This window comes from Struthio camelus, chromosome 6, assembly GCF_040807025.1.
Source record: "Struthio camelus isolate bStrCam1 chromosome 6, bStrCam1.hap1, whole genome shotgun sequence".
Lineage (NCBI taxonomy): Eukaryota > Metazoa > Chordata > Aves > Struthioniformes > Struthionidae > Struthio > Struthio camelus.
Genome location: NC_090947.1, coordinates 4,645,647 through 4,660,604, shown reverse-complemented (window position 1 = coordinate 4,660,604; position 14,958 = coordinate 4,645,647). Strand labels below are relative to the sequence as shown.

The 14,958-nt window shown below is 57.4% G+C and overlaps 1 protein-coding gene across 1 annotated transcript; it reads right to left on the bottom strand.

Moving 5' to 3' along the window:
- Nucleotides 1-36: 36 nt before the first annotated feature.
- On the bottom strand, nucleotides 37-14,866 carry RAMP1 (receptor activity modifying protein 1). Its single transcript, XM_068947827.1, has 3 exons — nucleotides 14,721-14,866; nucleotides 2,577-2,715; nucleotides 37-455 (listed from the first exon to the last, which is right to left on the bottom strand). Exons 1-3 carry the CDS (start codon nucleotides 14,761-14,763, stop codon nucleotides 200-202), a joined length of 438 nt encoding a protein of 145 aa, XP_068803928.1. The 5' UTR covers nucleotides 14,764-14,866; the 3' UTR covers nucleotides 37-199.
- Between the last annotated feature and the right edge of the window lie 92 nt (nucleotides 14,867-14,958).

Genomic DNA, 14,958 nt, shown 5'->3' with positions numbered 1-14,958 from the left:
AGAGCAGCGAAAACAGAAGCTGCTGCCCTATTTTTTCCAATATCATTTATTTAGGAAAAAAGCATCTTATCGCTATCGTTTTATAAATTTGGGGTTTGGGGTTTTGGGGGGGGGGGGAGACAGCGAGGAAGGCCGTCGGGGGGGGGGGCGGGGAGGAGGTGGGTTTTGGGGTTGGGGGGGGAGGCGAGCCGCCCCCGCGCTAGACGACGCCTTCGCTCCGCTTGCTGCGCCACACCACCAGGCCGGTGGCCAGCAGGGTGACGAGGACGGGCAGGGCGATGAAGGGGCAGAGGACGGCGTCGGGGGGGTCGCGCAGCCCCCGGCCCCCCGGCGCGCACCCCCTGAAGTAGCGCTCGTGCACGGCCACGAAGAAGTCGTCCACCAGGCCGTTGGGCCAGTAGCAGCCCAGCTTCTCGGCCAGCAGCCACGTGCAGTTGGTGAGCTCGCCGTAGGTGCTGCAAGACACCCCCCCCCCAAAAAAAAAAAAACCACCTCTTTTTAGCTCAGAGCTAAAAAGCCAAAGGGTGTGAAGCGCTCGAGGATGGCGGCTTCCCAGGGCCGCAAACTGGGGCTGCAAACTGGCATTGCACCTTACTGGGACTGCAAATTGGTGCTGCACACTGGGACTTGCAGCTTCCTGGGGGCTGCAAACTGGGACTGCAAACTGGGATTACAGCTTCCCAGGGCTGCAGACTGGGATTGCAGCTTCCTGGGCTGACAAACTGGGATTGCAAACTGGGATTACAGCTTCCCAGGACTGCAGACTGGGATTGCAGCTTCCTGGGGTGACAAACTGGGATTGCAAACCAGGATTGCAGCTTCCGAGGACTGGAAACTGGGATTGCAGCTTCCAGGGCTGCAAACCAGCATTGCAAACTGGGATTACAGCTTCCCCGTGCTGCAAACTGGGATTGCAGCTTCCGAGGACTGCAAACCAGGATTGCAAACCAGGATTGCAGCTTCCCAGGACTGCAAACTGCGATTGCAGCTTCCTGGGGTGACAAACGGGGATTGCAAACTGGGATTGCAGCTTTCTGAGACTGCAAACCAGGACTGCAAACTGGTGCTGCAGCTTCCCGGGGCTGCAGACGGGTCACTCTCGCCACGCAGCGGGATGCTCCCTGCGGGAAGGCGGCGCGGAAGGTGCTCCGGCGGGATTTTTGCGGTGGGCGGCGGGGCGGACCCGCTCGAGGCCGGGGACGGAGGCAGCTCCTGGGCGCGCGGGGGGCAGCGCCGCCCGCCGGGGCCGGCCGAAGCCTCGGCCCGGGTTGGAGTGACACCCGCAGCTGCGGGAGGGGAGGACGGGAAGCACGGGGGGCCGGAGGCCGGGGGGGGGGGGCCGCCGAGGTGACCGCGGCGCCCCGTCTCCCTCTGGACCGCTCTTTGCTGCTCCGCCTGATGGGCCCAACGGGTATGTCATCCTCAGAGGAGGCGGCGCTGCTTTATTCCCATTTCTTGGTCCCAGTGGAAGGAAAGGCCTTCCCCCCCCCCCAAGCTGGAGGGCAGACCCCAGCCCGTCACAAGGCCTCTCGTCCCCCTTCCCGTCGAGGGGGACGAGGACAGCCAGGAGGAGCAGAGACCAGCTGGCCCTACCTCTGCCCGCTGCTGCCTGGGGGATGCGCCTAAAACCAGCCTTTTTTCTCCTGAAAAGGGGCGGTGAGTTCACATCCAGGAGAGAGAGAGGCTCCCAGCAGGGCTTAAACAGCCGGGCTACTCGCTAGACGGCGCTTGACCGCTCGGCGCCCAAGCACCGGCGGCACGTCCTGCGCCGCGGGACCCCTCGCAGCCCGGCTTCGGGGCAAAGCCACCGGGGTCCAGCGGGACCCCGGCCACCGGGGCCACCGCCAACAACCTCCTCAAGAGCTGCGGGCAAGGACGAGGGCCAAGTCCTGCCCCGGGGCTCGGGGGCAGCTCCACCGGGAGGATCTCCAGCAGTACGGCCAACCTGCTGCTTTTCCAGGAAGGGAAATATTTTGGGGGCAGACAAGATTCGTCAGAATCAGAAACATCTTCCTTTCCGTCTTTCCTCCGCTCTTGTTTCCCCACCTCCATTTCGCCACCAGTAAAGGGGAAGGAAAAAAAAACCCTAAGCTGTCGTTTGCAAAGGCTCTGTATGCATGTGTGTGCATACATATATTTATATATATATAAAACTATATATGCACACACACATCTAGTCTTTTTAATTTGGCTCGAACCGACCCCAAGCCCTACAAAAAGCCTCCTTCTGCGCAAGACGGCCGCGGCACCCCGGCGCCCGGCTCCTTGCGCCACCTTGCCAGGAGGATCACCAACACCATGGCCACACCAAGAAACTCATCTCAGGTGGAAGGAGTTAACGTTCTCCCCCCTTCCAAAACAAACAAACAAAAAAAAAAAACCCCATAGTTTAGGCGACGTTTGGCTCGAAGCGAAACCCCGGCGGGAAAAGCATCCCGCCGCCAAAGCACCCCCGCCTGCGGCGCGCCGCCGATGCCCCGCGACGCAAACGCTCTCCGGCAGCCCGTCCCGCTCCCTCCCGGACTGCAAACCTCCCTCTTCGCTCTCCCCCCACCCCGGCCCGGCCCAAAACTCACCCCAGCGTCTCCTGCCAGTCGCACCAGCGCCGCGGCCCCAGCGCCTCCATGCTCGCCTGGAACTGGCGCAGGCAGTAGTGGCGGATCAGCTGCCCGTAGTCGGCTTCGTGGCACGCCGTGGCCACGATGAAGTGCTGGGCTGGAAGCGAAGCGAGCGTGAGCTGGGTGAGGCTTTGCGGCCGAGGGTAGTGGCCGGGGTCGGGGGGGGGGGGGGGGAAACGCGCTTTCCCGTGACCCGAACCCGCCGTGTCTCGGCCGGAGCGTCCCCGTTTCCATCTCAGCTCCCGCTTCCCCCGGCGAGCGGCTGGAGGCCGGTCCAGACTGCGTGGTCTGCAGTCACGGAGAAACCGGCGCTCTTCCTCCCACCGACGCGTGAACTGGCGTTCGCAGTTTGGAGCAGAGCGGGAACTAAAACCAATCCAGCTCTTAAGCTGTCTCTTAAAAACCTCCTTCTCTCTCTTTCCTTTTTCCCCCTCCAGTCCTCCTTCAACGCTCGCAGCACCATCTTCTCTTACCCTTTGAAGCGCTCGAGACGAGATAAGCCAATTATTCCAAATGCAGCCTTCCAGGGAGGCCACAAATAAGTGGGGAAACGGATTTATGCACGCTCCTTGGGACTTTATGTTCCCAGTTTTCTGTCAGAAAAGGGTAGAGGTGCCGGGGGGAGCTGGGCAGGGCCCGTTGCTGTTGGATAACGGCGCCCTTCGAACCGATCCGCGAGGTCCTTGTGGGCTCCAGCAGCAGAATTGGCGGCAAGAATACATCAAGCACGGGAGAAGGAACAGCAGAGAAAGGTTTTGGCGGGATATGCCCGGGGCAGCCTCATTTGACCCTCAAGCCGGCCTTGCTGTGAGCAGGGGGTGGGACCAGACGGCACCCGGAGCTCCCTCCCGGCCTGTGTCCCTGCGAGTCTCCCATACCCCCGTACGACCGTCTCGGAGGGTGATGGAGACCACCCCAAAAAACAAACGGATTTAGGTGCCCCAAACGCCCGTCGGGTTGGCGCAACTCAAGCAGGTTACTAAACCGCCTTCTTGGGTGAATGCCTACAAAGTCGCGCACAATCAATCACGGCCGTTTCACTCGCCACTAAGTCTGGGAAAGGGAAAATAACAGTAACGTTCGAAAGGGAACGGGGATCAGGCTCAGAGCAAATAGCAGAAAGGATTTATACCGAGGCTGGCTATAAATAACACCTCTCCCTTGGTCCCAAAGCGGCAGCTCGTGTCTTTGCAGCGACTGGAGTACATTTCAGGCAAGCATCACATACCAATGCTATTTTTTGCTATGTGTCAATAGCTCTGGTGAAAAGAGGGGGGGCTTTAAAAAAAGAAAAAAAGCAGCATGGGATTTAGCCACACACCAAAAAAAAAAGAAAAAAAAAAAAGGGGGCAGTGATCAAACCGCAGGGTTGAGCAGATCTGGAAAGCGGGCAGGGGCAACACACCTTGTAACCTTAGCTGCAAGAGGCCAGCGGGGCAAAGGCAGGTGATTTTGACGCGCGGCAGCTTCGTGCCCCGAGGACGAGCCCTGGTGTGTAATTTCAGCGCGAGGCGCGAGACCGCGACGCCGGGAAGAGGCACCCAGCTAACGCCTAAACGCCTAAGGCGCAGGCAAGGGCCTCGCTACAGCCCCAAATTCCTCCCGGCGGTCAGGAGCCGACGTCCTGCGGCGGGAAGTAAGGACGTCGCGGTGGACTTGGGTCGCCCGAGGCAGGTTTGGACGCTAAGCAAAGCGCAGAGGCTAGGAAGGGAAAAACGCAATGGTTTTCATGAAGCCTGGGCTTCAAATCTCAGCCCCCGGCACCTCGGGATGACTGACGGCCAGGAGGCATTTCCTGCCTTCCCAGCCATTCAGATCCGGATGAAGCAGTTGAAGACCGACATGCGATGAAACGTTCTCCACCCCATCCGCAAACCGGAGCAGGGGACACGAACAAGCCACAAAAATAACATCCCTGGAGCCACCTGGCCGTCTTTTAGATGGGCTTTGAAAATAAGTCCTCCGAGCAGGGACTGGAAACGGGGGTTGCCTGGGGGAGCTAACGATTTACGAACGATGGAGAGCCACCAGGCTGGAGTCCTGGCATACGGCTACCCGGGAAAGGGGCCAACCCGGGTTTTCCAGTGCTTCAGCAGGACTTATCGCACGAACACACAGATTTTTGCCCACAGATATGCCAAAGGTCGTGGCCAAAGGGAGATCAAACGCCAAGGAGATCGAAGGCAGCATCAAGAAGACATTCGGGTGCCACCCAAAGATGCCGCACTTGGGCGAAGGCACAGGCATCCAGACTGCAAATGCAACACACCTCATGCTGCGTTTCCACTGCCAGGTAACAGCTTACAGGGGGAAAAAAAAAAGAAAACGAGAAGAAAAGAAAAAAGAAAAAACCCTCCAGGCTACCAGGCTAGACAAGGATGCCGCAAGCTGGCTCTCCCCGCGCCGGTGTCATCTACCAAGAGCGCGCGGCCCTAGGAGGCAGGCCCAACGGGAGAAAAAGCAGGCAGGGATTTGCTTTCTTGCCGAGCTCCTCGCAGCAGGTTGGCCTGTGGCAGCCCAGGTGGCCGGGCAGGAGTCCATCAGCTGCACCGCGCTGCGAAGAACTGAGCGCTGGCCTGGTCCCGGCCCCTTTGGTGAAGGCCGTAAGGAGCTGCTGGATTCACGAGCCCCCCCCAGACCTGCCTATACGGAGCCCGAGGTGCTCAGAGGGGCATGAGCTTCCTACTAAAGGTCTCGTCACCGCTGGCTGCTTGCCACGAAGCGCCCCATTCAGCTGCGCTCTGGCTTCGGGTGCTCTCACCCCTCCTTGGGAAGCCTTGGGATGAAGCCCTGGGCCAACATCCCGCTGGAGGGATCTCCACTTCCAAAGCCCCGATTAGTCCCTATGCGCTGCCTTGACATGGAGGGGAGGCTTATCTCCAAGAGGCCCGTCTTTCCTTTTCTTCCCAGCCCACCTGCCCGTACCTCACACCACCGCCAGCAGGCAAAAATTCAGCCTCGCAGCAGAAACCGTGGCCTGCTGAGCTGGACGAGACCTTCTAGGGAGCCTCCAAGAGCACGCTACCCTTTTGTGGCACCGAGACGCCTTTTACTGGAAGAAGGCACCTCCTAGCACGGTTTCGTGTGGTCCAGCTCAGAATGAGGACCCGTGCGCGCGACTGTTTAATGAGCGCATTTTTCTGAGAAGCGAAGAGAACCAGAGAAGAGAAGAGAACCGCTGATGGCATAACTTTAAGGATCCTTAATTTGTCTTCTCCCAGCAAACGTCCTGAGAGCGTTGGTTAGAAAGTGATTGGATGAAAGGCTTTTTCAGGCATCCCAGAACCTCTTGGTTGCCCTGGGATCAGTGTCCCAGGGCGCCCCAGCAAACATCTGCACGGGCTCAGCTCTCTGAGGATTAGCTACAAAAAAGTATGAGGAAGTCGCTCATGTATCCTGGCAGAAAGACAGTGCTGGCCCCGAGGTTTTTTAAAAACTTCGGAAGAATAACGAGAACTTTGTCCACCCCGGGTTTGGGTGAGGAGCTCTGCACTCACGGCTCCAGAAGATAATTTGATGGACACCTCCTCCTCCTGACTGCAGAACTTCACACGCTAGCTGCAATGATGGTTCCCCAGTGGAAAGTGCTTAGCTTTCGCCACAGGAAAAGTTTCACACTTTGCGTCCCTCTCCGCTCTTTCTCTCCTCTTTTCCTGGTGCTTCTTGGGTTGCTCTTGCTGCAACATGCCACCGTGTCTTTACCTGAAAGCCTCTACTTTGGGGAAACACCAGGGTCTGCCTTTCTTTTCATTCTCCAACTAGTATAGAAGTAACCTGCCTCAACCTTCCTCTTCCACCAGCTCTCTAACCCCCTTCTTTGCAAAAGAAACTATAGAAGCAGTTGGGGAAAAAAAAAAAAACTACACATCACTTAGCCTGTCCAACCCTGAGCAGACAAGAAGAGCTGCCACTGGAGTTTACCTTCAGACGTGCTTGTTAAGCACCAGGAGCTTGCTTACTCTCACCCCTGCTCCAAACGTTTTTAACACGAATTCCCTTGCATTTATGCAGCCCAAAGGCAGCAAATCCCCTGGGGAAGGCAGAGGCAGAAGGGAACGTAGAGTCCGAGGACAGATGAGCATTTCAGGCTGTTCCGGCTAACTGAGACAGGCGGTCAAACCGAAAGCGATGCCAGTGCAGAGAGACTGGGTTCCCAGGCATCATCCCAGACTGTGTCAACATTTTTTCCAAGCTTTGCCATCCTGGTCCTCTGCCCTTCGACCTCTGGATGCTGCCCACTACACATTCGCCCTACGAACATATGGAGCGTTTGGGGCAGCGAGTCCCAAAAAAGGCAACTGCGTTTATGGGGAACGCCCACAGGCCTAACTCAGAGCCTGCGTACTTCTTGGCTGGTGGGTTCCCACCAGACCCAGCCTGGGACAGAGCCAAGCCATGGGCGACGCGCGGCCGCTCACGACAAGCTGCAAGATGAAGGCTCCTTTGCTTGCACGGAGCTCAGCTCCCCGGTTATTTTAGGCTATTATTATCCCGTTAGAAACCTCTTCAGAGACACGCAGAGGCAGTATTACGGGACGAGTTGCAATTTGCAGAAGCAGCTACGTTTTGCATATGCGTCTCAGGGACAGAAAGTACTGAGCGAGCTCAGATCAATCCCTGGGAGCTGGGACAGGCCAAGGCAAGGCGGGAGAATAAGCCCAACTATCCCACCGCTCAAGCAGTGGGATTTAACCAGGGGCCGCATGGGTGGTTCGCTAGCTGATAGACCCAAGGTGGCACACGAGCTCCCTTCGGACCAGCCTCGTGCAAGACAGCACCTTGACTTTCACGCTCCTCAATGTCCCCGGACCTTCTCACACCGGAAGGAAGCCCCTGGTGGAGGCAGATAGACAGGATGGGAACCGAAGGCTTTAGCCAATTTATGAGCCATCTCGTTGGCGCTCACTGTGCCAAACCCCCTGAGACCCTCCAGCACGGCTATAGCTTGCCACAGTTCACCAAACTGGGGCATTTTGATCCCCCCCATGCCCGTGACACTCCTTGACAATGCTGGATGAAGGAAGAAACTATCTGACTAGAGCTGCAGAGCGCACAGTGCCAAAGGGTGCGTTATGACAACCATCCCGGCTGCAGCTGCACCCGCAGGTCTTTTCGGTGGAAAACATTCACAGCTTCGGAGCAGGCAGCAGAAGAAAACAGCCATTTGTCCAACTAAAAGCTTCAATGTCTCATTAAAGCCTCAAAGACTGCAGATAACTGTAAAGTGATAACCACAGTAGGACTAGCAATGAATAAGCAACAAGTTAAGCCCAAGAGCCAGCAAAACTCTGGACTCAACAAAACCCCAGACTCAACAAAACCCTAAACTCTTGATGTATTCTCCCGAACGTTGGGAAACCCCCTGTAAAATTGCGTGCTGCCTATCAACAAGGACAAGATGAACACGCTCATGTTTGCCCCCTTGGTTGTTATTTGTTTGTTTGCTTTCTTCTACCGCTTTGTGGTTTGAGCCTTGTTGCATGAGAAACCCGATGAGAGCCAGAGATCTGCACCTCGTTTGCTGGACGCGCCTTTGCCACGGCCCCGTCTAACGAAACCTTCCCAGGAAGGTATCAGCCCACGAGCCTTTGCCCATGGCCAACGCGTCCGGCCATCTCAGACTCGCGACCATCTCCGCGGGGGCCGCTTCATTCCCCTCCTGGTTATCACCCGGGGCGAAAGCAAGGCAATTCAACCGGCAATCAAAACCAAACCAAAGCGGCCATCAAAGCCACTCAGCGCCGCTGGAGGACGGCTCGGCATGAGGCCAACGGCCCCAGCCAAGGCGCAGGGGAAAGCTTCCCTGGGAGAGCAGCTTTGGAACGGGAGGGAAGCCTCGAAAGCTGCTCTGGGCTTGGGGAACCTCAGTTAAATTGCCTCAGGTTGCCTATTTTTCCTTTTTCTTACCAGGCAGAGTCTCCTTCAGGAGAAAACGGGGGCAAGCGAGGGATCTTTAAGGAGAGCAGGTCCCACCAGCTCAGCTCCCTCCGGGGCACCCGGATGCTTCGGATGGCTTTTAGCCCAAAGCTGAGCTAAGGATCAGAGCGAGCCAAAACCTTCTGGCCCAAAATGCCAGTGGGGGGGGGGGGGACATGGTGGGCAGGGCGGGGAGGTAGAAGAAAAGATTTCTCCATCGGAGCCTTTCATCCGTTGCATCTTTGAATCCCTGTCCTCTTCTGACTTCCCTTTCCCAAAGAGAGAGAAACAGTCCTTGAAAGCTTGGATGAGCAGGGAAAACATCCAGGTTTGCGGCCAAAAGATGAAGAAAACGGAAGACGGGAGGTGGGGGCGGGTAGGGTTAAGTCTGTTGAGTTAAAAAAACTGAAAAAGCCCCCGCTTGCAGCAGCAGATGGTTTCGCGGGGAGCAGAACAAGCGTTCCCAGGACTAAAAATAAACGGCGCTCTGCCAGCCGCGTCGCCGCCGGGCGGGCTGCGGTCCGGCCCCAGCGGAGAAGCTCCACCAGACGGAGGAACTTGCAGCGCTGCTAAAGACCCGTGGCCAAGGCGGAGAAGAGCCGCTTTGGAGAGCCTCCGACTGGCCTTAAATAAACTCGCCGTGTCCTAACTCTGCTTCTGCACCCCGGGGCTCCCTCCTCCTCCCGACCTTTCCTCTGTGCGGTCTTGAGATGCTTCCCTTCCTGGGAAGGTTGGTCCTGGGAAAGTCCTGGTCATGCTTCAGAGAGGCCAGCATGGAAAACAGCCAAATAATTCACTAGCCTGGTTTTTGACGCTTGCATGGCGCCTGTGCAAGCAGCACAGGTTTTGCAAGGGAAGGGATTTCCACCTTCTGGAGAAGCGCGTCCGCCTGCTCTCACCCGACCTGGCTCCAGCACAGCCGGCCTTTTTCTTGCCCACAAACACTTCCCCGCAGCCCAGACTTAGCTACGGGAGGGTTTTCCTGGCTCGTCCTGAACAGGACGGTCCTGTAAGCACGGCATGGACGCGGACACAGAGCCCCCCACCTCCCCGTGTTTGACCTGCCCCCGACAGCTCGACCGCCGCGAAGCCACCAGAGCAATGAGGCTTTCAGAGGGCTCCAGCGCTTGGGAAACTGGGGCGGGAGGGAAGTTGGGGAAAAAAAAAACCACCCAAAATCCTCATTGCCAGGAAAAGGGTTAAATGAAACACGGCAGCCGCTAGGAAAGTTTGACTTTAGGAAAACGGATATCCCACTGAAATCCAAACGTGGGGTCAAGGGCTGGCTTGCGCTTCTTCTGCTTCACTAAAACCCAGGGAAAAGCCCCTTTTGGAGGCGACCTGCCGGCCCCGGTCTCGTCCTACAAGCCGGTGCCGGTACGCAGCACCAGCGGCGTCTGCGGCACCGCTTCCGCGTTTAGAGGAGCGATGTTAGAAGTCCCGTTTCCGAAGGGATCCCGCGGGGCCTGAGGGAACACAGAGTGCCGCTTGCCAACCGGACTAAAAGGGGCTTCGCTTGTTTAACCTTGCAAAAGCCACATCCGAGACAACGCCGTGACGCTTTATAAACACTTCCGGGGATGAACAGCACGGGGGATGGAGACTTATTTATGGTAAAAGACCGTAACAGGAGAAGGTCAAATGGAAACAAATGGCTCATGAATAAACAGAGGCTTGAAAGCAGAAGAAGACGCCACCAGCTGAAGACCTAAAGCCGGCCCTGGTCCTCTACGGAAATGCCAGCGCAGCGACTGCAGCGAGCCCTGCGCGGGTGCTGTGTTTTCTGCTCCCCTGGCTGTATTGACAAGCGGGACCTGCAACGCCAGGATGGAGGCAACGCCGCTGGCGTCCCAGACCAAATCCATCCTGATTTCTTGGCAGTCACGGCTGCCCGTCTCATGATTGTTTTCTAGATGCGCCTTCGAGATCTGCTTCTTGACTTCAGAAACTCAAACCGAAGCCCAGAGCCCCGTGTCCTGGCCCTGACTGACAGCAACGCTGCTCCACGTCTTCAAAAGGAGTCGAGCCGGACCATGCTCCGCTGCACCCGGCAATAAGCTTGGCGGTAATGTCCTTAATTAGGACTGCTTTGTGAGCGGCAGAGCTAATGAAGCCCATTTTTCTACAGATCTGGAGTCCTTTGCCCTCCAGCCTCCTCCCCCTACCGCGTTTCCTCGCCAGCTCCTGGATAGCTCTCAATGCCGATGTCAAAGAGGCCATGTCACAGTGAAGACCTTCCTGCCTGTCCCCAAGCTCGGCTGCCTCGGCAGGGAGGGAGAAAGTGTTTGGGAGCCCGAAATGAAAACTCCCTTCGGCTTCCCCCGGAGCCATTAGGGTCTAGAAGGGATTGTGAAGTCTGTCACACACATCATGCTTCCTAGACCCCTGAATACCGAGTCGCTTGCTTATGGGGCCACCACGTCAAAAGCCGTAACAGCAATGCTTGGTATGGCCTGCTGGGGTCTTCAGCAGGAAGCAAAGACAGCGAGCGGTGCCCTTCCATCCCAGCTTGAGCTCGCGATGGTCGTTTTCTAGAAGATGCTGCTGGGGTGGGTTTTTTTTTTTTTTGGCAGACCGAGACCAGAAGGCCCGAGGCAGACAAGGAGGGGGACCCCTGAGGACGTCAATCTGCTTGTGCTGGGTTTCGCTCAGCGGCGCTCCTGCCTTGCGCCCCTGCCCCTGCTCCCCTGAGGTGGCCCGCACCCGGCCTCCAAGCGGGAGAGGTCCCCTCGAGTTTGAACCAACTACTGGCAGCTCTTGCCGCCGCTCCGGCGCCGGCCTCGTGACGCAGCTCTGCCGACCCCGACGCCAGAACCGCCGCCGGGAAGGGATGCTTCAACGCTAGCGGTAACCAAACGAACGGAAATTATCCCGCTATCGGCTCGATGTCAAAATCGGGCCGATTCTTAGCGGGCACACCAGCAAGTCAAAATTGAAACCCAAAGGGATCCTCGAGTTTTTGTGATGCTTTGTATTCAGCTCTCTGCAAAATATCTAGTTAGCACTAGATGGAAAGGAAAAAAAAAAAATCTTTTTTTTTCCCCTTTGTGTTAAAAAAAAATATGGTGAGGAACAGCTCCAGGAGAAGGGTCTCACTGGATAAACCCCCCTTTTCCTACACTGATTTAATGCTTTAGATTAAGAGGCGGCTCTAGGTTCTTCAAGGAAGGGACGTGCAACTCCAGTTCTCCAAAGGATAAAGGTGATGAGTTTTCTGAAGCCTCAGGGGATTTAAGAGCTATGGAAACATTTTGGGACGAGGCAAGGCTTCAAAGCCACCAAATGCCTGCGGCCGGCAGCAACTCCCGACAGTATCGGGCGATTGCCCCAGGAAGCCCCCAGAACAGCCCTTCCCCAGGCTCGCGGAAATCTCTCCCCGGCCGAATCCCTGCTACCGGGACCGAGGCAGGACCAGCCAGCGGACGCCCTGGATGTAACCACCTCCAAGACGAGAAGGTGCTTCCAAGACTAATACTCTTCACGCAAACAAGCAGATGGCCCGCAAAGAAGCGACCACACGGATAAATCAAATGCAGTAAGGCGGGAAACAGAATAAACGGCCGCAATGCCCCGTGGGCGCGTTCATCAGAGGCTGCAAAGAGGAGCAAGTTGCCTAAACGCTTTCGACATAACGGTTTCCAGACTACAACCTTCCCGCGAGCAGCCTGGGAACAAGCTATTTTCCTTTTTAAGGGTTTTCTCCCCTCGTAAGCGAGCGACGCTCTGCAGCCAGCTCTTGCAGCAGTAGGAGCTCGCTCGGGTCTAGTGATGACTCTCAGTTTGGACCCGTCGCTTTCAAAGCTCTCAGTCCATTCGGCGAGAGCGAACGAGGCGCGCTGCCTCCTGCCTGCCGGCCTCGGCAGGGAACCGCGGCCAAAGAACCGGGAAAAGCCCCATTTTTTAACCTTTACCTGAGACCTCAGGGTGCGGCTACACCTTGGGTCTGCTGACTGAGATTGCAGCTATTTTTGGACAGTTGACATCCTCACCGTCGCGGCTTTTTAAGGACTCGGCAGCCAGCTGCAAAGTCGCTTCAAGCCCGGGCAGCTCAAAAAGGCTTTTTCGGCATAGAAAAGGAGGCTGAGCTGATGCTGCCAGGACGGGCACCCCCGGGGCCAGGGGGTGTCACGGTCCTCGCTGAGCGCGGAGCTGCCTCACCCTCTCGTGGCCCGGAGCGGGGGGGGGGTTGCACGCGGATTTAGGAGGCAACATCTGGCTCGGAGCTAACGGGAGTCTGGCAGCGCCAGCTCACGGGCTCCATCCCCGCAGCCAAAAAGCCCTGCAAAGGCTCCTGCGGGAGACAGGGAGGACGCGTCGAATTGGTGGCGTGGTTTTGGTTTTTTTTTTGCTAATAGTGCAGAATGTGCTCAAAAAAAAAAAAAAAAAAACCCAGTGAAGAGAGGACGCAGGACAAACCAAACGTACCCACCGCTCAGCGCCGCAATTATCTGTCATCTATCACGGCTAAGTGGCTTGCACAGAGGGAGCCTTCCTGCTGCCACAGGCTGCTGGGAAGGCAAGAAAGCCCGAGCCGGCTATTCTCGAACCGCAGCGGCACCGTTTCTCTCCCTTTCGGACCGGGGGGTCGGAGAGTGGAGACCCCTCACTAAAACCAGGATAAGCCAGGAGGGAAGCACAACCAAGAAACAGCCATGCTCCCGCAACGGGGTCAGAGATGCTCACGCACCGCCGGCCCAGCCGGGATTTCCCACTGCGTTTCCGTTTTGCCGGCGAACGAAAGCGGCAGACGGCATGGCAGAGGCTGGGAGAGGGCGCTTGTGCTGTACGGGTTGGTTTTAGTCCGGATTTGGGGTGCTGCAGCATGTTGTTGCTCCGCTGGAGGTTTCCCAGTCCCTCGACCGGCGAGGCCGTCCCAGTTGTGAAAATAACCCCCGGGAATCCCGCTCGCAACTCAAATCCTGCGCTCACAGCTGGGAAAAGCGGCCCACGACGGCACACACAGGATCCCCGCGGCGTTACGGCTCCGGGGACGGCAAATAAACACGAGGGGTCGGTGGGTTTTGTTTTTTTAGGACTGGGCTCTCGCTAAGCATTCCCGACGGGGCTCCTCCTCTTTTTTTTTTTTTTAGCAGGTTACTATAATATTACATTTGATTGTCTCGCGTGAGAAACAAGGGGGCAACCAATGCTTAACCTGCTGGCGGGTAAGAAAGCCTAAGAAGCTGATTTCTAATTTGTTTTTAAAGAAACAAAGGGGAAAGGGACTAGAAAAACACAGCAGAGAAAAATCCGAGATAATCAAGAATTGCTAATCGCAGGCATTAACATGATACTGTTTCCTGCTTCGTCAGGTACACTGAGCGTTTCTCTACCACCGACCACGGAGAATGCGTTTTGTCTGACCGCGCCGTCTTGTATTTCCCTGTGAACAGTCACAGGCTGCAAGATAGTAAATAGTTTATGACGCTGCACGGAGAAGAGCGTTGTATGCGGCGGAGCTCGATACATTATTTACCAGGGTTTGGAGCAGAAAAAGAGCGCGGGAGAACGGACAGGAGGAGAAAGAGAAGAAATCTGAGTTTCCTCAAAGAGTGCTTCAGTTTCCTGCCAGCTCAGTGTCACAGGGATGGTGTGCGGTTTCCCTTTTAAGTCACCTTAAATAAATACGCTTCTTATTCCGAGTGCTACCAACGCAGGGTCCGGGTTTTTTCCCCCCCCAGCACTGAAGAAGGCCGGAGCGCCCTGGGCGCAAACCGTCGCGTAGCGCGAGAATTTCCAACCTGATTTTTGGACCGGCAGCACCTAGCGAGTCCGAAACCTCCGCGAGGGAGACGAGTGGCGAGAACAGTCGCGGCCCTTTCCGCGTGTCCCGTTCAGAAACGGTGGTGGTTGGGGGCGGCGGGGGGGGATCCTGAAACAGCCTCCTGGTAGCTGATCTGAACTTCTGGAAGAAAGGGCAGAGGAAGTCATCCAAAGCGAGCAGGCTTTGGGAAAACCTAAGATCTCAGAAAGGGCGTCGGGCGCAGCGGGGCGCGCCAGGGAGCACCGCTCGCCCGCCCCGGCACGTTTAGGGGCCGCCTTTAGGCTCCTTGCTATTCCCCAGCGCTCGGAGCCGCTGGGACGGTACCTCCCGGCAGGAAAAGGACGCTAACGCACTGACCCGAGGAACAGCCCGGCTGCCTCTAAGCCCCGGGCGGGGGTTTCGGCGGCGGGGCGCGCACTCACCCAGCACGAAGCAGAGGAAGCGCCGAGGTAGGAGAGCCGCCATCCGCGGCGCCGTGGGCCGCCCGCCCGTGGGAAGGGCGCGGGGGCGGCCGCGCCGCTCAGCCGCTCCGCGCAGCCACCTGCCCGGCGGCCGCCGCCGCCTCCCGAGCCCCGCTGCGCGGCCGCCCGCGGGAGCGCCGCCGGGCCCTCCCTCCCTCCCTCCCTCTCCCGAGCGCTTTCCTCCCGTGTTGGGATTTCT

What these genes read in the sequence shown, in the direction of transcription:
- RAMP1 (XM_068947827.1), bottom strand. Translation starts at nt 14,763, where the DNA reads ATGGCGGCTCTCCTACCTCGGCGCTTCCTCTGCTTCGTGCTGG. An exon ending in CTTCCTCTGCTTCGTGCTGG is followed by an intron (nt 2,716 to 14,720) that starts GTGAGTGCGCGC and finishes CTTCGCTTCCAG; the next exon opens with CCCAGCACTTCATCGTGGCC. An exon ending in GACTGGCAGGAGACGCTGGG is followed by an intron (nt 456 to 2,576) that starts GTGAGTTTTGGG and finishes GGTGTCTTGCAG; the next exon opens with CACCTACGGCGAGCTCACCA.